The 23624-nt window shown below is 38.0% G+C and overlaps 1 protein-coding gene across 2 annotated transcripts; it reads right to left on the bottom strand.

Annotated features, from left to right (window-relative positions):
- Window positions 1-243: 243 nt before the first annotated feature.
- On the bottom strand, window positions 244-17661 carry SPRYD7 (SPRY domain containing 7). Of its 2 annotated transcripts, XM_012737320.3 has the most exons (5): window positions 17385-17643; window positions 10619-10735; window positions 8300-8466; window positions 5131-5233; window positions 244-946 (listed from the first exon to the last, which is right to left on the bottom strand). In XM_012737320.3, the coding sequence occupies exons 1-5, from the start codon at window positions 17488-17490 to the stop codon at window positions 849-851; spliced, it is 591 nt and encodes a 196-aa protein (XP_012592774.1). In that variant the 5' UTR covers window positions 17491-17643; the 3' UTR covers window positions 244-848. The 2 variants fall into 2 exon arrangements, with proteins under 2 accessions (XP_012592774.1, XP_075865559.1); XM_076009444.1 differs by lacking the exon at window positions 5131-5233 and having other exon boundaries at window positions 17385-17661.
- Window positions 17662-23624: the final 5963 nt, after the last annotated feature.

Below are 23624 nucleotides of genomic sequence, written 5' to 3'. Positions count from 1 at the left end.
TTATTGTATAACAAAATAGGAAGAATGTGTTTCATATAGTACTGAACATTCCTTAATTATTATTATTTTATTATTCTTTACAGAAAATACACATTTAAATAAGAGTCCTTAAAAGAATAATCTCGTTTAAATTTAAGTTTAAAGCATCACACTATTCTGAATGTCTGCCAGTGTATACTACATTACTAATCAACCACTTACTCTGAAATTGAAGTAACATGATGGTTTTCAACAAAATGCTCTGACAATTACTAAAATGTTTATCTCTTTTCACAAAGTAAATCAAAAGCAATGACAATACACAACAAAATAAGCAATTTAAGTTTTAAGAAAAGTGGTACATTATACAGTAAATAGATTGTCAAAAATGAAGTTGCCAATAGTATAAATTTCTGTCACTTTGTTATATTGTATTTAAAAAAGGACATTGAGACACAAAATCATTGGACCGCAGACTTAAAATAGTTAAATGAGGTCTAAACTTCAGAATGACAAAAAATCCCCACCAGATTCTACATCCCTATCAAAACAAATATTTTATGTATGAAAGATTCTTCTTTTAAATATCTATCTATATACATATTGCCAGGTAGTACTGTTAATTAAACCCATAGTTATATTTATTTAAATAAGAATTAAATAAACTGCTCCAAATGCTGATTTGCATATCACAAAACATAAGTAATTTAAATCACAACTTCAGGGTGGTATATTGAATACATTGGTTTCTTAGCAACATTAACAAGCATATTTTTAAGAATATATTTTCATCTATAAGTCATGTAAAGCTTTATTAAATGGTAAACACTTTTAACAGTGCAGAAATACAAGATAAAAAACAAATACATTCAGAAGATCTGCTGTTCAAATAATATTTTTTCAAAACCAGGTGGAGGAGTATGATAAAATTCACTGAACTGGCAATCCAAAATTGCACTATCATCAACTAAAGGAGAGAAAAAGAAAAATAAATTAGAAGCAAATACCTTAATTTGAATGAATACATAATTATCAAATAAGCTGTTTCCATAACACCATAATATTAATAGGCAAGAAGAATAAATACATCTGCTGTCCATGTTACAACACATGATTCTACTGGGTAAAAATAGCCACAATGAAAAACAAAATCTATTTGTCAAAAACATGAAAGAATAAAATCAAAATGTTAATAATCATCTTTAGATGGTGTGAATATGGGCACTTCTAATTTTTTGTGTACCTATATTTTCTCAATTTTTTACAATTAAGATTTATTACTTTAAAAAATGTTTTATATTGAAAAAGTACAGATTCACAGGAAGTTGCAAAAATACTAGAGAGAGTCCTGCATACCCTTCATTCAGCTTGTCCCAGGGGTAACATCTTATGTAACTACAGTTCAACATCCAAACAAGGAAACTGACATTGGTATACTACTGTGAACTAGACAGCAGGCCTCATTCAGTTTCTACATGTTTTTACCAGTATTTTTACTTGAGACAAATGAACGTGTATTTCCATACAAACACTCGTCACAAATGTTCATAGCAGCTTTATTTGTAATGGCCCCAAACTGGAAACAAGCCTAATGACCATCAACTGGTGAAGGGATAAAGCAAATTGTGATATATCCACACAGTGAACTATACCACTCAGCAATAAAATGAATGAATTATTGATATATGCTACAATATGTATGAATCTTAAAATAATTAAGCTGAGTGAAAGAAGCCAGACCTTCCCCTGCCCCCACAAAAAAGAGTACAAACTGTATGATTCTGTTTATACAATACTCTAGAAAATATAAGCTAATCTGTAGTGACAGAAAGCAGATCAGTGGTTGCCTGGTTGGGCTGGGGTGGGGAGAGATGAGTAGGAAGGATACATGAGGCAGAAAGAAACTTTTGGAGTGATGAATATGTTCATTACCTTGACCTTGGTGATGACAAAACAAAACATCATCACAAAGCAAAACAAGTAAATAATTAACAGTACTGTCAAGTAGTGATTACTCCCTGGGTAAGGAATGCAACTATGGTGGAGGCTGCATCTGGGCTGCTGAAAATGTTCTATTTCTTGACCTAAGTGGTAATGATGTGGGTGTTCACTTTATAGCTATTTGTTAAACTACACATATATGTTTAATGCGCATTTCTATGTGCTTTATATTTCATAATAAATGAAGAAGGAAATTTAAATACTGGATTTGGCATTCATGCCAGTGATTTTTTTTTTTTTTTTTTTTTTGAGACAGAGTCTCACTTGTTGCCCAGGCTACAGTGAGTGCCGTGGCGTCAGCCTAGCTCACAGCAACCTCAAACTCCTGGGCTCAAGCAGTCCTCCTGCCTCAGCCTCCCGAGTAGCTGGGACTACAGGCATGCGCCACCATGCCTGGCTAATTTTATATATATATTAGTTGGCCAATTAATTTCTTTCTATTTATAGTAGAGACGGGGTCTCACTCTTGCTCAGGCTGGTTTCGAACTCCTGACCTCGAGCAATCGCCCACCTCAGCCTCCCAGAGTGCTAGGATTACAGGCGTGAGCCACCGCGCCCGGCCATGCCAGTGATTTTAACAGGGTGGTTTCAATGAAGTGGTGGTAACAGCAGACAGATTGGGTTGCAGAACAAAGGCATAGTAACTATAAAGGCAGAAGATATAGGTCATTCCACGAGAATTGTGGCCATACAGAGAAGGGTAAACATAGGACTAGTGAGGGATACAAGTCCAAGGAAGGACTTTTTGGGATGAGAAAGACTCAAATGTTTATAAGCACTGAAGAGAGAGAGGTTGATGATATGAGAGACAGATGAAATAACTGACAAAGTATGTTCCAGAGTTGGGGCGTTTGGAACCCAGACTACAGAATGTCTTGAACACAAAGAACACCATTTCTTCTGAGATGGAATGGAAACAAAGCAAGATTGAAGTTGAAGGGAGGTATACTGGAGTTCACTAGTGATAGTCTATTTCCTGATAAAATTGAAGGCACGGGCATCTGCACACAATGAGTAGGGGATTCAAGCAGCACAGAATATGCAGAGATGTAAAAGAATTGTCAAAAAATTATTGACAGCTTATATTAGGCTGGAAGGCATAACTTTTTAACCATACTTCTTCAGTATGACACAGTTTTTTCTCTCATAGGTTGAATGTAATAATAGACAAAATGAATGACTAGATTGATCTAGGATCAGGGATGGAAGACAGAGGAAGGGAATTTAAGTTTTCTTTTTTCTTTTTCTTTTTTTTGAGACAGAGTCTCACTTTGTTGCCCAGGCTAGAGTGAGTGCCGTGGCATCAGCCTAGCTCACAGCAACCTCAATCTCCTGGGCTTAAGCGATCCTACTGCCTCAGCCTCCCGAGTAGCTGGGACTACAGGCATGCGTCACCATGCCCGGCTAATTTTTTCTATATATATTAGTTGGCCAATTAATTTCTTTGTATTTATAGTAGAGACGGGGTCTCGCTCTTGCTCAGGCTGGTTTCGAATTCCTGACGTCGAGCAATCTGCCCGCCTTGGCCTCCTAGAATGCTAGGATTACAGGCGTGAGCCACCGTGCCCGGCCTAAGTTTTATTTTTATCTTTGATAGTATTAGGCTATTAAAATATTTGGTTTAATTGGACTGATTTAATCTGGTTTAATTGGACTGGTTAATTTATCACTTTTGATTTATGAAATATACTTTATATAATTTACTGTTTATAACTTTACTACATTAAAAACAACGCTGAATAAAAGAAACAATTTAGAATAATAATTTTATTTGCTACATTCACTTGTATAACTCAATCATTCTGCTGATATTTATTTCACTTCTTAGTCTAAATTATTTCAAACACCAAGCTAAATTTCCATTTATTTAAGTAAATAAAAGAATTGCTTGTAGGCTTACCCAATATGCAAAAACAATAACTTCGACTGAGTTTACAAAAACACACTTTTAAATGCAAAGACACAGAAGGTAAAATCACTAAAAAGTATTAATAATTATAGGAGAAAATAAGACTAATGAAAACCTTAACTAAAAGTAAATCACAAGTTTTGGTTATTATCATATTTTTAAATAGGATAATATTTATATTTTTTATTGTATACTTTTATATTTGCTATTATATACTTCTGACATCCCATTCTGTCATCACTAATATTGTTACACTTATAGTAAGTTACTACAAAAGAAGTTAATAGTTTTCATTATGACCCAAATTTAAGAACTTAATGTAATTAAATGAGAAAATATTTATAGACTTACTAAAACCATAGGTGGAAAAATCATACACCTGTTGACTTAAAGTTAATAACTTAAAAAATAAAGCAGAATAGTGACAAAGGCACTGTATTTTTTTTTTTTTTTAAAGAGAAAGGCCTTACCTAGTAGAGATACACTTAAAATATTTATGAATAAAATGATATAATGTCTGGCATTTGCTTCAAAATAATCCTAGGCAGGGAGAGGTGACAGGAGCACATGGGAGGCAAACCAAACCCAACTGGCTATAATTGAAGCGGGGTGATGGGTACACAAAGGCTCATTATACTATTCTCTTTACTTCTGTACATGTTTGAAATTTTCTATAAGTAACTCAATTCTCAGAGGGATACACTTGTACAGAAACAATTGCATTTATATGTACATGCTATCAAAAGCAAAACAGTTGATATGAAACTATTCTAAGTCATAATTTCTCTTAGAAGAGCTTTAACATTTAGGGAATTTTATAAAGGTAAATTAATACCCAAGCTACATAAGATTCCCATCCCTAGTTCCAAAATATTCTTTATGATTACATTTCCTGGGCATCTAAACCTTTCTGATAAGTGGCAGAAAAAGCTTTGTAAATTCACTAAAGCTTTTTGAAACTTTCTACAATATAAGACTACATGATGAAAAAAGGAGTATGGTTTTACATATTTAACTATTATCATTGTATTTAGCAAGTTTTCAAAAAAAAATACGTGGGGAATAAAAGCTACCCGTAATCCTGCCAAGTAGGATTGTAATATCCTACTGAGCACATTCCATATAAAAAGGTCCTTATTGACAACTTGTCCAGATTTTTGATTGATTGCTATAAAATTAACATAAATGCCAAACAAAAGTTAACATATATCTAAAATTATATTAGAAATATTTTAGCTTACCATAAACAACTGGATACACTGTCCCTCGTATACCTGATGCTGGACAATGCATGTTTTTTCCATTCAAATATACATTTAATTCTACATGGTCATATGTAATACCCTATGAAGGAAAATATAAATGTTCCATAAAAAGAATAGTCAGAAAGCACTGATTTGGAAGTATGGAAATACAAAAAACTAAGCATATGGTCATAATAATTTTCATTAAGGTTTTATAATTTGGTAGAATTCTGCTTGAAGTGAGCTAAAAAAAATTAGTAGTGATTATTAAAGGAAAAAAGTCAGGTAAAATCCCAAGAGTCCACATTAGAGGTAAAACAAAGCCAACAGTTTAAATCCTAGTATATTTGGATAATCTGGATTTTATATTTTAAGTATTAAGATGATACAAGTACTGCATAATATGAATGGAGAGACCTTCTAAACTCACACAGAAAACGCTGTTCTCTCTATATAGATTTCGTTCATAAGAGGGGAAAACAATGAGGTTTTCACAATTAGGGCATTACTACCTGTCACTGCTTTCAAATTATGAAGAAATGTCTTTATACACCTCATTTCCCAGAAGAAATCATACATTTCCCTCTTTACCCTGGTTTCAAATATGCCCAGTATATTACCAAGTTAAAGCTGATGTTTACAACTGATTATAATTGGTAGTTAGTATCAAGTTAAAAAACAAAAGTTATAGCTCAAAAGATTAAAAAAGCATTGGGGCCAAGGACGATGGCTTAGGCCTGTAATCCTAGCACCCTGGGAGGCTGAGGCAGGGGTGGCAGGTATGGAATCTCTTGAGGCCAGGAATTCAAAACCAGCCTGAGTAAGAGTGAGACCCCTCAAAAATTAGCCAGTGTGGTGGCATGTGCCTATAGTTCTAGCCACTCAGGAGGCTGAGGATCACTTGAGCCCAGGAGTTTGAGGTTGCAGTGAGGTAGGATGACACCACTGCACTCCAGCCCAGGAGACAGAGTAAGGCCCTATCTCAAAAAAAAAAAAAAAAAAAAAAAGGTAATGATACACTAAATCCTATATGTCCTATGAATTTATCAATAATTGTCTGCACACTTAGTGAACAGATTCTGAAATTAGACTGCCCAAACTATAATCTTATACTCTTCCCATATAAGAAGTTACTTAACTTCTCCCAATCTGTAAAATAGGGATAATACTACTACCTATTTCATAGGATCCTTATGAGCACCAAACTATTTAATCCCTTCCAGGCACTTAGAACAGTAGCTGGCCTGCAATAAATGCTATAGAAGCATTTGCTATTATTATAATAGCAATACACTAAATAGAATGTGTATAAAATTTCTCTAAAATAAAACTGAAAAATGCATTTTTCAGAATGAAATTTGTACTTTTCAAAACTGTATATAAAAGGAAAAAAGTAGCATAAACTGTTTCATGTATGCCTTTTAGTTCTGTAGTAGACCACGCTGGTACTGTATGATTACTGTATGAATATAATCATGTAATCATTTGGTTAGATGTTAAGAGTCTATTTTTCTTGATTTCTCCTCAGAGAATGGTACATGAATGAGATTCTAAACACATGAGAATGTTTTTCCTGTCTTATAATCCATTCTATTTTTCCTATGTCACTGTCAGCAATTTGACAAGATTTGTTCTCAAGTGTTTGAGCTAGGAAAATAAAAGTTTATATTTGCAGAGTAACATTTTACTTTTATTGACTCTCTCTCTATATTTCATATATTTAGCTCTCCTTTTATCAGAATGAGCATGAAAACTCAAAGTCTAATTTGATAATGCTGACAGACTAAAGATAGCATTCTTAAATCTGTCAAATTGTGATAACTGTCATTGCAAGGAATGAGATAGGAAGGCAAGAATAACCCCCAGTAGAAGGTCAGTACATCAACAAAGAAAAACACTTATTGATTATCCTTTCTTGTGTTTGAGTTTCATCTTTTAGTGTAAACAGGTTGATAGCATCAACTTGACTTCCAGATTCTTTTTCAAGAAATAACCACTTTATTGGGATGTTCCATATTATGGACATCTGGCAATGAGCTACCAATACAGAACCAACTATTCAAAAAGAAGCACAGGGGAAAGCAGATTTTAAAAATGGTTTATGTAGCTCAGCTGTGAAAGCAAAAAAAAAAATAAAAATGGTTTATGTCTTTTACCTATTTTTTTCTTTAGTCAATTTGGGAAAAATACCTTTTAACAATCAAAAATGTGCTATTTTTCATATTTTTAAAACTGCAGAAAAAAATCAGACCACAATTAAAAATCTTAATTTCCACACCTTTCTTCATTCTTTCTAAAATACTATACCTTTTTTTAATTCATTAACCTGGATTTATCTTGTCTGGGTCATCTTATTATTAGAAACTTACTCTTATCTTTCACAGATTCCTTTCAACTTGATATCGAGCCAGGAACCGAAGGTTCTGTGTACAAGGGCACCTGGCTCTAGGAGACTCTAGGACTCTGTTCTCAATCAATAGCTAATAGCATTAACTCAGTGGATAGGGTTTTCAATAACACAGCATGAAAGGAAGTGTTTGGAAAAGACAGACGGATCTTTGGATTACATTTTCAACATGGTGGCTTTGATAAAAAGTTAAATATAGCTGATAGGGAATAAAAACAGAAAAGTCTTAAGAACATGTAACTTTTAACATATTAACTCTGAACTACCCTCTGCTTTCTTGAAAAAAAAACAAAAACTTTTCTATAATCCATCTTTAGGATTTTGAGTCCTGTTCTTTGAAGAGTTCTGAAAGTAAAAGAAGTTTGATTAGATTAAGTTTAATGAAGACCAAGACTTCTGATAAAATGCTGTAATGTAATTTTCTAACAGAAGTTCATAACAAATTGAGAGATAAATGTGAAAATTTTCTCTGAAGAGATATTTAGCTTCAAAAATACCTAACATTTTCTCTCATAAGGGTCAGCAAACTTCCAAAATTGTGGGCCAAAGTGTCTCTAATGTGTGAGAAGCAGTTCTAAAAAGGAGAGGGCACTTAAGTAAGGCTGCAACATCTAGTTTGTCTGGAACACACAACAACTTCATTAGACACATCACAGTGCTCTGGAATTCAAACCACAAACTCCCAGGCAAAGCCGTATATGTTAAAGCTGTTCAAGTGTAATAGTTTACAGCGGAAAGCAACTCCACCAGGGAACTTACCACCACGTCTCCCTCCTGTGGAAGGCTGTTTGCTGGCAGCCTGTTTTTCTCTTCATTGTTATGGTACAGGGCTCCATCATTTCTCATCACCAGACTGTGCACATCTCGGCCAAGAGGAATCTGATTCAAGTTAACTTTCTGAGTTGCAACACCAATACCCCAGATTCCTAAAAATATAATAGTTTAAATGCCCCCAAAATCTGAAGAATGCAACTATAAATGGAGTTATTTTAAAAGTGGGTGTAAATTTTTTAAAAAGAAGTGTTGTATTATCACTAAACTGTTTTCTATTAATGTTCTTTAAAAATCTTCTTTTAAAAGTAGTTTGCAAACTATACTATGTTCTCTATGGATGTAGTACAGTCTAGTTGACAAGAGAGTGGGCCCTGGAATTGTGTTGCCAAGGATTAAATCCTGATTTAGCTATGTCATTTTGGGCAAATTACTTAATCCCTCTCTGTTCTCTTGTTTGTGAACTGAGATTCTAACAGTACTCACCTCAAGGGTTATAAAAATGTATGATGAGATAATCCAAGTAAAGCACTTGGAACAGTATGAATATTCCAAAAAGCGGGTAAGTAAAGCGTACAGTAAGTGTTCAAAAAATGCTAGCTATCATCATCAGTAGTCTCTAAAAAAGACCTTTTCAAAATCTACACACTGAATTTAAATGGCCTGGAGTTCTATTTCAAGCTCTGTCTCCTAGAAGTGGGAAAATATTGTCTTCAGTTTTTGCATCTATAACAAATACAGCAAATATACGCCTGTTGAACAGTATCATGGAGAACAGAAAATTAATGATAAAGTATAAATCGTTTTCTAACCCAATGCCTAAATTGGCGAGTTTAAAACCTTTTGGTTTCTCAAAACTGAGGCAGGGCTAAAAAAACAAAATAAAATATTAAAACCTTTTGGTCTAAGCTGACTTATGCAGCAAGCAGCTTTCCTCTTAACCCGCCAAACAGAAAACCTAAAGCTCTGGATTTTGTCTCAAACTGTTTCCTTTGCACTTTTTATCAAAATCAGGAGAAATTCTATAAATGGAAGGTTTGAAGACCATGTTGTCAATCAATTAATTTTTTTAGATTGAGTGAGACCATTAGAAAGTTGTGTGTTTGGACTCCACTGTCTTGGCTTCCTAAATAATTTGGCCATGTACTTTTATCCTTCAAAGTGGGAAAACTGTGAGAGTTATAGAAGGAGAGTGATAGGGGGTGTATTAGGATACTAATTTCACAGAACAACACTTGCAAACAGGGTTCTACAGTCTCTTTACTCCTAAAGATTGTGCATGAACAATTGTCTCAAACTTCCATTGCAGGATCAATGCTACAGACTCCAACAATCCATTTATTCTAGGGATATCACTGAGGACAGTATCTGTCACAGAAGATCCACATAAAAATTTGTATTAGATTTAAAGCTAAAGAAAATATTTGCTTCTCTTGATAGAAAAGTATGTTATACTTGAGAATTAATCATAGTAACCAGGGACATTTTGCAGCCAGTGGGCTAATTTATAATGGAATGGGGGACAAATTCAGATTTATTCCACACACTTAAAAAAAAATCAGTGCTTAACACTAATTTAGAAAATAAGCCTCAGAGGGATGTTTTATATCATTCAAGGCTAGTCGAGTAATGGGATTCATTTACACTCTTTTTCTTATCTATACCCACATTACTCATGTAGTATTTTACTGGAAGTTTCTGTATAACACACCTTTTATTGAAAAAATTTCCCTGCATATAACACTGACACAAGTTAACTAACCTATTATAATAATCATGTAGAATTGCTATACAATTCAAGAAACTCCATAAAGTTTTAAAATAGAAATAAAGACTTTAGACTTCTATTTCAATTCTGAATCTGAAGATTGCTTCAAGACACTGAATTAGGATATCTTAACAATAGCTAAGAGAAAAACTGAGGATCAAAAGATTGATTTTATCCTAAGATCAATAGCCAGAGTATATGCTATTTATATGCTTGATCTTACAAGCCTAAGAAAGATAGTGCATCTAGAATCCATTAAAAATGCTAGTTTCTTACATTTATCCAGCATGTCTTTATACATGTAGCTCTTGTAAGGCATAAAGGGCAGCTCTTTACTACTCACTTTAGAAATGAGAAAACTGAACCTAAGTTAACTAAATTAACTAATTTAACCAGGATTGCACAATAAGAGGTGGAAGACCTAGGACCTAAGTCTTCTAGTTTTTTTATTCCCCTCCTGAATCATTTTTATATATTAAAATTACTCTTAATATTTAGAACAATTAGGACCTTTTATTGTAAAGTACCATTATACCAACCTGTTGACTGGATTTTGAATTCAAAGTAGCTTTTGTTTTGATGTAAAGGTGCACTGGCTAAACAACCTCCTGTTCCACATATTCTTCTTCCATTTTTTACAATGACAACATCTGTTCCTAAATAAAAAATGCAAATACTATGTAAAGTTTTATATTTTCATATCCAACAATCAGGGTTAATTTGTTCACTTCTAACTCTTAGTTCACAAAAAATAGGGATTCTATATTTTCAGATATTATTTGTTCTGCAGAGTGGCTCATGCCTATAACCACAGCATTTTGGGAAGCCCAGGTAGGAGGATCACTGAAGCCCAGAAGTTTGAGACTAGCCTGGGGAACACTGTGAGACCCCCATCTCTACAAAAAACAGAAAAATTAGATGGGCGTGGTAGTGTGCACCTGTAGTCCCAGCTACTTGGGAGGCTAAGGCAGGAAAATCCCTTGAGTTCAGGAGTTTGAGGCTGCAGTGAGCTATGATTATACCGCTGTACTCCAGCCTGGGCTACAGAGCAAGATCCTGAGTCAATAAATAAATAAACAAATGAAAATTTAAAAAACTTTAATTCACTATTTTCTCCTGAGAGAACACTTATATATAACATTCATTTGTAGCTATAAGTCTTATTTAACGAAGCAGTTTCAAATAAACTGTGAATAGGTGAATTATACTGAATATTTAAAACACTTTTAAAGTAGAAACAGACTAACTCTTTAAGTTTTAGCCAATAAACCAATTTGATGATTTCATAAATCTTTTTTTTTTTTTTTTTTTTGAGACAGAGTCTCACTTTGTTGCCCAGGCTAGAGTGAGTGCCGTGGCATCAGCCTAGTTCACAGCAACCTCAAACTCCTGGGCTCAAGCAATCCTCCTGCCTCAGCCTCCCAGGTAGCTAGGACTACAGGCATGCACCACCATGCCCGGCTAATTTTTTGTGTGTATATATATATACATATATTAGTTGGCCAATTAATTTCTTTCTATTTATATTAGAGACGGGGTCTCACTCAGGGTGGTTTTGAACTCCTGACCTCGAGCAATCCGCCCACCTTGGCCTCCCAGAGTGTTAGGATTATAGGCGTGAGCCACCGCGCGCCCGGCCATAAATCTCTTAATTTAAACCAAAACTATAAACACTTAAAAGGAACTGTAGTAAATTAGTACAATTTTCAATTCTATATAAATGAATTAAAACAGTCTACTAACAACCAGCTGAATATCTACTAAGTACAAGGTACTACACTAGTGCATTAGTGTGTAAGAACTGAAGAGTACACAGAATATAGAAAGGAATATACATCCATGTTGAAAGACCTGACACTGAAAAATGCTAATTTAAGGATCTTAAAATGTTTACTAAGCTACTTCAATCACATTGCAAATATGCAAACAAGATTTTAACATCCTCAAAGGTACTTTACTCTCATAGAAAATTTTAGTTTTAGCTCAAACAATATTTATAGATGACAGTAAGAAAAACACTGTTTCTTAATATATGACCTCATTACCAATTTGTTTCCAAATATTGATTTAGGAAAGCATGTATATCAGAAAATATGAAGAACATAATTCTAATATGTAAGAAATAGCCCATAACACTAAAGCATGTAACTTCCAAGACCTGTGGCCAATATTACCACTTCACTGGTAATAAGTGTACAAGCAAAACAGATCTGAATATTAGAACTAAATGGGACTCCTCCAGAGGGCCTTTAATAAAATGAGGGCATAGTAAGAAAAGGTTGAATTCATATTTAAACAAAAAATTATTTAGAACAAATACATAAGAGTAATGTAAAATTTTCAGATTCTATCACAATTATAAACTGGTTGATTTAAGAGAAATGTTCTTTTAAATAAGGTAAAACTAAGATCCTATTGTATGATTATTAAAAATTAAAAATTGTATGAAATTAAAAATTGTATGATTCATTATCACCCACTTTTTTTCTAAATACAAATGTGAAACCTCAAATTCTGGGAAAGTATCTTTACAAATAATTTGCATCTGGCTGCCCTGTGCTCCTCTAGTAGTTTCAACTGGAGAGCACCTTCCTTGATGGCAAAGACCACGCAGTGTTTGGCATCTGGCAGATGCTCATCAAATAACTGATAAATGAATGAGTGAATATGTTGTGCTAAGCACTTTGTAGTGGAAATGTAGTATCTGTTTGCCCTTTTCTAACAGACTTCCCTCTGGGGATCAAAACAGTTCCAAGGTAGTTGGGTCAACCCTCTCTTGCCTTAGGGGTACAGCATTTGATCTACCTTAAGTCAGTCAGTGTACTCCACATTTCTTGGCCACAGTGATTGAGTTAAGAATGGTTACATGACCCAGCCAACTACAATAGAGGATCTCAGGACCTTTGCAGAGAACAGTGAGATAAAGATACTGTCTCATTCTTGATGTACCTGTATTAGTAAGCCTACAGCCCATGAAGCTGCTACACATGATCATGGACACTAACCTTTAGGAATAAGTAACAGAAGGCAAAGGGAACAAATGAAAAGAAACCAAGTTCTTGGCAGCACTGAGTCTTTCCTGAAGGCACTGCTTCCTTTGTACTTTTCCTTCATTGCTTAAACAATTCTGAGTTGTAGTTTTTATTACTTACAACTGAAAGCATCCTAAGTGAAACATACTTCCAAGAATTATGCAAATAAATGGTATTTTTTTCTTAATTGCTAATGCTTTATGGTTCCCCCATACATATTAAAAACTGTAATAAGCTTGTATAGTAGATAACTTATTTTATTTTACTTTATTTTTTTTTTTTGAGACAGAGTCTCACTTTGTTGCCCAGGATAGAGTGAGTGCTGTGGCATCAGCCTAGCTCACAGCAACCTCAAACTCTTGGGCTCAAGCAATCCTGCTGCCTCAGCCTCCCGAGTAGCTGGGACTACAGGCATGTGCCACCATGTCCGGCTAATGTTTTTCTATATATATTAGTTGGCCAATTAATTTCTTTCTATAGGCCGGGCGCGGTGGCTCACGCCTGTAATCCTAGCACTCTGGGAGGCCAAGGCGGGTGGATTGCTCGAGGTCAGGAGTTAGAAACCAGCCTGAGCAAGAGCAAGACCCCGTCTCTACTATAAATACAAAGAAATTAATTGGCCAACTAATAGATATAGAAAAAATTAGCCGGGCATGGTGGTGCATGCCTGTAGTCCCAGATACTCGGGAGGCTGAGGCAGCAGGATTGCTTGAGCCCAGGAGTTTGAGGTTGCTGTGAGCTAGGCTGACGCCACGGCACTCACTCTAGCCTGGGCAACAAAGTGAGACTCTGTCTCAAAAAAAAAAAAAAAAAAAATTTCTTTCTATTTATAGTAGAGACGGGGTCTCGCTCTTGCTCACACTGGTTTTGAACTCCTGACCTCGAGCAATCTACCCGCCTCAGCCTCCCAGAGTGCTAGGATTACAGGTATGAGCCACACACCCAGCCTATAGTAGATAATTTTTTTTTTTTTTGAGACAGAGTCTCACTTTGTTGCCCAGGCTAGAGTGAGTGCCGTGGCGTCAGCCTAGCTCACAGCAACCTCAAACTCCTGGCTCAAGCAATCCTCCTGCTTCAGCCTCCCAAGTAGCTGGGACTACAGGCATGCGCCACCATGCCCGGCTAATTTTTTGTATATATATTAGTTGGCCAATTAATTTCTTTCTATTTATAGTAGAGACGGGGTCTCGCTCTTGCTCAGGCTGGTTTCTAACTCCTGACCTCGAGCAATCCGCCCGCCTTGGCCTCCCAGAGAGCTAGGATTACAGGCATGAGCCACCGCCCGGCCTATAGTAGATAATTTATATCTTAGATATCATGCTAAGGTGCTAAGTTAATGGAAATAGCAAAAGATTCTAAATACAATACAGTCTGCTCTTTAAGCTGGAACCACAGAAACAAATCTGAAAATGGTATATATTCCTTTACTTCAACATCATTTCTAGTCTCCAAAGCATTCTGTTAGGTATTGAGAAGTTTTATATAGAAAAATGAATATATTCGGAGAACATTCTGGGGTAGTTGTGAATCATTAGGGAATCACTTTAAGCTTATGTCATTTTTATTTATTAAGTATATCTGTATTTAGATCTACATGATTTGTATAGTTTTATTAGTCATTGGTATGGCTTAGAAAGTGAAGGCAAATTTGACTACAGCCAGAATACCTTATAAACATAGTCACAGCGTATGTTTTAAGAAACATTAGAAATTTCCAAATGAGTGGCATCCCTTTGAAAATAGCTACCATGGAAGTCATTTGTATCTAAAAAGTCAATTCAATATGGCATCAATGAAGATATTTACAAAAACTATGTGGCAGAAAATTCCAAAAAAGGAAATCCAAAATGGTTTTAAGTAATGCAACATCACCAGAATAAGTGACAACCTTGAAAGAGATATCATTTGGATATGAAATATATAATTTTTTTTAAAAAAAATCACATTCTTTAGGTTATCTAATATAACCTTTTACATATCCAAATACATATGCTTCTCAAACATTCATGTTAAGATCAATTCATGCTTGAAACATGCTCTCCTAGCTCAATAACCTTTTCCTCTCATTTTATTCAGGTGCTTGCTTCAGGTTCCTCTGTGATTGAAGAATTTTAATTTACTAGAAATGGGTTGCCTGGGTGCAGTGGAGACTAGAATGCTTTGGAGACTAGAAATGATGTTGAAGTAAAAGAATATATACCATTTTCAGATTTGTTTCTGTGGTTCCAGCTTAAAGAGCAGACTGTATTGTATTTAGAGTCTTTTGCTATTTCCATTAACTTAGCACCTTAGCATGATAACTAAGATATAAATTATCTACTATAGGCTGGGTGCGTGGCTCACACCTGTAATCCTAGCACTCTGGGAGGCCAAGGCGGGTAGATTGCTCGAGGTCAGGAGTTCAAAACCAGCCTGAGCAAGAGTGAGACCCGTCTCTACTATAAATAGAAAGAAATTAATTGGCCGACTAATATATATAGAAAAAATTAGCTGGGGATGGTGGCGCATGCCTGTAGTCCCAGCTACTTGGGAGGCTGAGGCAGTAGGATTGCTTGAGCCCAGGAGTTTGAGGTTGCTGTGAGTTAGGCTGATGCCACGGCACTAACTCTAGCCTGGGCAACAAAGTGAGACTCTGTCTCAAAAAAAAAAAAAAAAAAAAAGAAAGAAACGGGTTAAGAATAAAAATTTCATGCAGGTAAAAAATTTGGAGATGACATTAATCTGCTTCATCTCATTAGTAGCTGAAAGTTACTGGACAGCTTTGGAAAAAGAAAAATATAGTGGAATGAGTACAACTGATTGTTCTTTCTTCCTAGAGAAAACAGGCCAGAGAAAAGGAATGCTTTAAAGAGCAGACTGCAGTAATTCAAGAATCTGGCAGTAGAGACAGGAAGAAGAGCTAAAGCTGATATGCTCCAGGAGCTAGGGATTGTTGTCCCGCAGTGTATTTTCAGACCTTACAACAATGCTTGCCACCTGCTATTAATAGTTGCTTAATATCTGTTCAGTTGCTTAATATCTGAATGAATAAATGAAATGGAAACATTTTCTGAGGGAAATTCCAGGATTAGAACGTCCACTGTCTGTAAATGATGATGGATAAGAAATAATTTAAATATATGTATTTATTTATTTATTAAGGTTCTGTACTACTCTTGGGAGATCTAGGAATTAAAAGTTAATACCCACGCACAAGGTGGTAAATAATTATCACATTTAGTATGTGCTACAGAAATATAGCAATATGATATAATGGGTAGAGTGTTTTCAGATTTACAAAGAATCTGGGTGGGAGAGGGTTTTGCTATAAATATTAAGAATTGCCTTTGTTATTTCAATACACTGTCTTTGAGACAATGAAAGATGTGGGAAACATCAAAAGTGCAGAGAAGTATAGTTAGAATAAAATAATCCACAAAGACAGTACTCTAGCTGAAATAATTATATTAGGAAATCTCTCCTTCTAGAGCCATATTCCAGAAGCATGGAACTATACAGGAAAAATATAACAACAGAAATAAGATGGTGAAAGAGGATATGGAGAAAGAGGAAGAATGTTAGGTAAGTTATGTGGCCACTTGGAAGTGGAAGGAAAAAACATAGATGCAGAGGAGCAAAGTGCTATTTTATTTTGCAATAGCCTGACTATTGGGAAGAGGCCAGTCAGATGAAATTACAGCACAATGACTAAGGAAGAGTCGGGCAATGGGAGGTTTTAGTGGAAATGGCAGGTTCTGACCTGAGGTTCGACTTCAGGCTTCTGCAATCTGACTTGTTTTGGTTTTAGGAGGTGAGAGGAAAATTACCTCCAATAAAACAAGCTTCAACCTATAAATGACGGGGCTAAAGAGGAACAACCGACAGTCAGGGCAGAAGGGTCAAGACCGGAAAATGTGTAGGTTTTGATTGGAGCGCGACAGGAGGGCACTGTGGGAGGGTCACCACAGCACTCCCCGCTCCCCTCACCTGGGAACATTTAACCTCTCAGGAGGAGGCAGCGGGGAGATTCCAGTGAGAAGAAGGAGGTCAACACACCCACTGATGACAAGCACAGACAGGGCTGCGCAGCCTTGAACGCAGAACCCAGCCCAGGCGGAGTCGGCCGGCGTCCGGAGCGATCCGCGAGACCAAATGGTGTCAGGGGCAGCGTCGGGGGCGGGGGCGGGGCCAGAAGAGCCTGGCGGCGTGTGGTCCTTCCGACCCCCGCAGGGCCCCCAGCCCGCCGCGCCCCGTCCGGGTGGGCCGTTGGGTCTGGGGAAGGGAAGGCCCTTACCCATGTGCTGCGTGTCCAGCTGCACGGCCGGCATCTCCTTCAGAGGGATGTGGCCGGTCCCGCCGTCTCTGCAGCACCGCAGGCAGCACAACACCGAGGCGGCCATCGCGCAGGGACCACTGACTCCGCTGCCGCCACCGCCGCCGTCCCTGGACCGCGGCGACACTGACCCCCACCGCTCGCTCCGCCTCCCTCCCCCGCCCGGACACTGGGAGTGTCAGTGTGGAGCTCGGAGGCCAGTACAGCGACGTCCCAGGCCGGGAGGGCGCAGCGCAGGCTGAGGAGTCGCCGGCTTGGGAGGAAGATGCGGAGGATCGGCGGGCGGGGCGAGCGGCGGGGCGGGGCTAGGGAGGGGGTGGGACTAGTGGCGTGACGGGGGCGTGGCGGGCGGGAGACGGCGTGCGCCTGCGCGTCAGGTCGTTAGCCTCGCGCTCGCTCCCAACGCCGACAGGTGAGTGGGTCTGTATGTCCCTGTGCACTCTTAAGGGTTCTCAAAAGCTGTTTTTAAAACTCCGCCCCCAACGTTATTTTTAGAGACAGATCGACAGCAGATTAGTTTGGGGAAAAGGAAATATAAAAACGACTGCCGAGGTTTCCCGCCGCGCGCCCAGGCTGAGCGAGCTTTGCTTCCACAGAGAGCCTGTGTTCCCACTGTGGCTGGTTTCCGGAGAATTTCCTCACATCCTTGATAGACGCACTCGGGCCCCGAGAGTAATGCCTGTTAGTGCTCGCACTGGGGTTGTGCATCCGGGACTCGCGTGGTCCCTGCTGCACTTTAGGTCCAGAGACGCTCATTGCCTGGCCGTTGGTGCTTCGCGGTCCGGGGCGGGCAGGGGCCACCTTGGGAGGGGACCAAGGAGGCGGGGCGGGAGGCGATTCTTGACTGGCCTCTCAGGCTCACTCTGTCTGGTGCACTGAGGATTCTGAGGAGTGTGAAGGGAACTCCGGAGGCTGCAGGAAGGCTGTCGAGTTCCTGAGGGAAGTCCTAGGTTCTTACCTTCCACTCCTTCCTGCTGCCACATAGGAGCCCACGTAGGAGGTGATCACCTGTCATCTCCTTCCCCGCTTAGATCATCCTTCTGTGAAAGATTTTACATTTTCAAATGTAAGTGAAAGATACCACTTGGTGTGCGGAGATGGTCTGGGATGACCTCTAGAATTAACCCGGCTCAAGCCTCTGTTTCCAGATCAGTTACCATCCTGATGGCTTCACCCTGGTTCATCAAGTCCTGAGAAACCGGACATAAAATGCCCACTGCTTAAGTAATGGGTTCCCATACACAACTTTCTAGTGACCTGAGTACAAATATCCTTGATTCCTATCCATAGAATGAGGGAAAATTTTGAGGATCCTGGGTCTCTTTGCTGTCTATGCAAATGGTGTTTTCATTGCAATACTAAGGAAAATCTCCCCTTTTTGTACTTTGAGATTTAGTTACCACAGAGTTAATAACTAAGGTGATTATTAAACTGATTGAGTGTTGACTTCCCTCCGCCACTCCCTATAAGGTACTTTCTTGGTAATCATTTTACACATGAAACACATTAAATATTCTTTTACTGAAAACTTTGACCATTATTCTGGAAATTTAGTGTTCTGGTATTTCCCCCCACCTTCCCGCCCACCCCCCCATGAGAGGGGGAGTAGTTGAATAGAATGCTGGAGAGATAAAATTTTTCTGCTTTTCACATATATATCTAATTGAATTCTTGCAAGGTCAATATTGTCCCCATTTTATAGATGAATTAATAGACATAGAGGGATTAAATAACTTCTGCAGTTTCCAATGAGTGGGAATACACAAGGTAGAATTCAAAGCTCACCAGTCTCTTAAGCCTATATTTGCTCCACCAAATCATGCTGTCTCTCAAATTCTGAAATTCTAACTCTTGTGATTAATGCTAGAATCCTCTTAAACGTGCTCTCAGTTCAAAATGCAGATTTGCACTTAATTTTTGTATATATTATTTTTTATATCAATATATATTTATTTTTTATTTTTAAATTTTTGTATATATCATTAATCTCCACATTGGCTGTAAGCTGCCATAACTCATGTATAGATAATGAAATAAAATTATAAGGTAAAATTTTTTGTTCAAAAGTACTATTAAAACAAGTACATGTTTCAGGTTTCAGTGTGAACATGTTGGTTTTCGGCATGCCCATGGCCAAAGAACAACCACATGCACCAAAGTTAGGTAAACACGAAAACAAGGTTTATTGAGGAGAGAGAGAGGATTATAGGGCAAGAGCAAGATATAGGTTTACAGAGCATGATACATACGGCACAGATGATGACTGGACCCATTGTGGCATTAAAGGGAGAGTAAAAGGAAGGGCGCAAAAAGAGCCTGATTGTGGTCTGTGTCTTGTTTTATAGTGCTGGGATTGGTACCTCTCTGTGGCTCAGATATCACCATGGAATCACTTTGGACAGTTGGGAGTTACATTACTATACATGTGGTTGTTCTAGGTTAATTTCCAGACTCTGTGGTACCTATGCTGCTTGGCCCATGGGCTAGAGTGTCCTCTGCATTCTTTTGCAGCTGGCATGCTAAGTTATGGTTGGCAGATTTGTAGGGTATTCCTTCCTTCCCAGGTATGGCAGTCGCTTGGGAGATTAGGGAGGGGCAGGACCAAGATGGGGGCCACAGCACCCACTTTCATTCCTAGGAGACCCAGTATCCCTTGCTATCTACCTAACATGCATTAAATATGTAATAAACATTTAGGCCATTCAAGTCAGTCACATCTTCAGTGAAAAGCCAGACTCTTAGATGGCTGTGAATTGGCCATTACTATAGAGAGGCAGAAGGGCCATGGTCTTTCCTGGCTGGAAAAGTAATTGCTGGGGCACTGCCCAATGTATTTTGCCTTCATTGTAGCAACTTGAGTCTACTGAGCAGAATGAAGCAAGCAAAACCTGTTAGCCCCTGAAACAGACTTCCCTGTCTTGGTAGATGAATACCATCCTTGAGCTCACAGACTTTTCTTTCTGATACCTGGGATTCTATTATCCACTCATTGCTTTCAAAGGAATTATCCTTTGTTTTTGAAAAGCACAATGTTAAAGATATTCTGACAGTGTTTCACAGCTATCACTTTAAATAACAACCACAAAGCCTACAAAAAGTTTCTCAAGGTAGCTTATCTAAGTCAAAAGCAATAACAAAGAATGACTACTTGAAAAAAAACAAGTCTGTCTGCTTCTGTGACATGCCAGGAACTTGAGAACTGATAGGACAATAATGTAAAGCTTGTGTTTCAGAGTTGAGTTTAACATTATGCTTAGGATTCCTTTAATGGTTTTTACGCCAGCCAGACATCTCCTTTTAGTGAATTTCTCACTCTGTACTGGGTCTTACAAAAATGATTTATTTCTTAAATATTTATTAATCAGTTATTAAGCCAAACATTTTTTTGGACGAATGCAAACCACATTTTCGATCTTTTAAAAATCAAAAACATTAAAAAAAATCCATAATTCTAAAAACTGAGATATTTCTGAAGCCTTGGTCTATTCATTATTATAATTTTGAGTGATAGTAACTGACATTTATGTAATGCTTACTATTTCCAGGCACTGTTCTAAGTGTTTGTTTATTTGTTTGTTTTTGAGACAAAGTCTCACTCTGTCCCCCAGGCTAGAGTGCTGTGGCATACAGCCTAGCTCATAGCAACCTCCAACTCTGGGCTGAAGCAATCCTCCTGCCTCAGCCTCCCAAGAAACTTTTCTATTTTAGTAGATATGGGCTCTCACTGTTGGTCAGGCTGGTCTCTAACCCGTGAGCTCAGGTGATCCTCCTGCCTTGGTCTCCCAGAGTGCTAAGATTATAGGCATGAGCCACTGTACCCAGCCTTAAGTGTTTTTTATAAACTAATTTAATCCTTATAACAACTATATGAGAGAAAAACTATCTTCTACTTTATGGGTGAGAAAGCTGAAGCAAAAAAAAGATAAGAAATGTACTCAAAGCTGCAGTTAATGAGGGATGAAGCTCAATTCAAACTCAGACATTCTGGCTCTAGGGTCTGTGTTCTTAACTACTCTGCAAACTGCCTCTCTATGGTGTTACATTTAAGAATACATTCCTAATTTTTATTTGTTTTCTTCTATCCCCTTACCTCAGAAGTTGACATTTAAATTTACCTGGCATTAATTGTACTCATTTAATCTGGATTTCCTAAATTATAAAGTATATTACCTGCATTCAACTAACAAAAATAAATAAGAAACATGAGAACCTTGTATTGCAACAGACTTTCATTAGCCGGCTTGTATTTCTGCTCTGTTAGCAGCACATATGAACATTTGAAGGAGTGTCCTTTTTTTTTTTTTTTTTTGAGACAGAGTCTCACTTTGTTGCCCAGGCTAGAGTGAGTGCCGTGGCGTCAGCCTAGCTCACAGCAACCTCAAATTCCTGGGCTCGAGTGATCCTTCTGCCTCAGCCTCCCGGGTAGCTGGGACTACAGGCATGCGCCACCATGCCCGGCTAATTTTTTTTTATATATATATCAGTTGGCCAATTAATTTCTTTGTATTTATAGTAGAGACGGGGTCTCGCTCTTGCTCAGGCTGGTTTCGAACTCCTGACCTTGAGCAATCCGCCCGCCTCGGCCTCCCAAGAGCTAGGATTACAGGCGTGAGCCACAGCGCCCGGCCTGGAGTGTCCTTTTTTAAAAAGAATTTTTTTTTTTAATTTTTTTTTTTTGAGACAGAGTCTCGCTTTGTTGTCCAGGCTAGAGTGAGTGCCGTGGCGTCAGCCTAGCTCACAGCAACCTCAAACTCCTGGGCTCAAGCGATCCTCCTGCCTCAGCCTCCTGAGTAGCTGGGACTACAGGCATGCACCACCATGCCCGGCTAATTTTTTATATATATATCAGTTGGCCAATTAATTTCTTTCTATTTATAGTAGAGACGGGGTCTCGCTCTTGCTCAGGCTGGTTTTGAACTCCTGACCTTGAGCAATCCGCCTGCCTCGGCCTCCCAAGAGCTAGGATTACAGGCGTGAGCCACAGCGCCCGGCCAGAATTTTTTTTTTTTTTCAGAGATGGGGTCTTACTGTGTTGCCCAGGCTGGCTGATGTGCCATGGTGCATTCACAGCTCACTGCAGCTTCCAAGTCCCAGGCTCAAGTAATCCTCCTGCTTCAACCTCCTGAGTAGCAGGGACTATAGGTGCCTGCCACCACACCTGGTTAATTTTTTTTCTTTGTAGGGATGAGTTCTTACTATGTTGCCCAGGCTGGTCTCGAACTCCTGGGCTCAAGCATTCTCCCAACTTGGCCTCCCAAAATGCTGCGATTACAGGCATGAGCTACCACATCCAGCCTAGGAACGTCCTTTACAGAGTATCTAACTATTCAGAGAAAAGGCTATTTAGTACTTTTAATTGCTAAGACAGGTAAGTCAGATTGGAGACTTGGAAAATACAAAGACTGAGCACTTGGAAGAAGAGAAAAGATGGGGTAAAGTAAAGGAATTTGAAAAAGGTACAGAAAAATAACAATAGTAGGAGATAAAGCAGAACAATTTTTTTTTAATATTGAAAAAGAAACCAATAGTGAGTGCTTTATACAAAGATCATGGGGAATAAAAAATGTGATTTACCAAAAACTTTCAGCCTAGAAGAACTGTACCTTATTCTGTTTCTCTTCCATGGAAGATAAAGCAGGTTGTCATAAGCCAAGGGGATCTCTGTGATCTCTGCCCAAGCTCAAGTTCCCTTAGTCAAAATGCAGGTAATCCTAGTCTACTTCTAAGTACCTTTGCTTTACCAATTTAGATTCTAAGTACTACTGTTGCAGTAGTTAGGAAAAAGAGATACAAAAGGAAGGCAAAGCTAAGGTCAGTACCAATTGCATTATCAGAAGAAATAAAGGAAGATGAGTTTAAGTAAAGTGAGTTCTTGGATCTAAACTACTTCCTAGTAGGGAGGACACTCAAACCTGGGACTCTGCAGAAAGGGCTGATGAGAAGTGTTTTGTACAAATTGTTCATGGACAAAGATAAGGCTACATAACATGGTATTAAGGGGAGAAGGTTGGAAAACACTTAGCTGTGCCAAATAGTTCAAATAAAAACTTTTCAAAGCATTTCAAACATCCAAGTGCTTCTGTTTCTTTGGACTACAGTAGGGCCTGGAAGTAAGAAGTCACCATCTCCAGATTATATAAAATCAAAAAGCACTCAACATTTGCAGAATGGACAAGACATAAAAAAAAAAGAATTCTTTGT

This window comes from Microcebus murinus, chromosome 13, assembly GCF_040939455.1.
Source record: "Microcebus murinus isolate Inina chromosome 13, M.murinus_Inina_mat1.0, whole genome shotgun sequence".
Classification (NCBI taxonomy): domain Eukaryota; kingdom Metazoa; phylum Chordata; class Mammalia; order Primates; family Cheirogaleidae; genus Microcebus; species Microcebus murinus.
The sequence above is the reverse complement of the archived record's forward strand: the minus strand, read 5'-3'. Positions and strand labels throughout refer to the sequence as shown.

Bases quoted from the DNA above. Each gene is read 5' to 3' on its own strand.
- SPRYD7 (XM_012737320.3), bottom strand. From the start codon at position 17,490: ATGGCCGCCTCGGTGTTGTGCTGCCTGCGGTGCTGCAGAGACGGCGGG. The intron at 5,234-8,299 runs GTAAGTTCCCTG...TTTCCTTCATAG, and splicing joins CACAGGAGGGAGACGTGGTG to GGTATTACATATGACCATGT. The intron at 947-5,130 runs GTAAGCTAAAAT...TCTCTCCTTTAG, and splicing joins AGTGTATCCAGTTGTTTATG to TTGATGATAGTGCAATTTTG.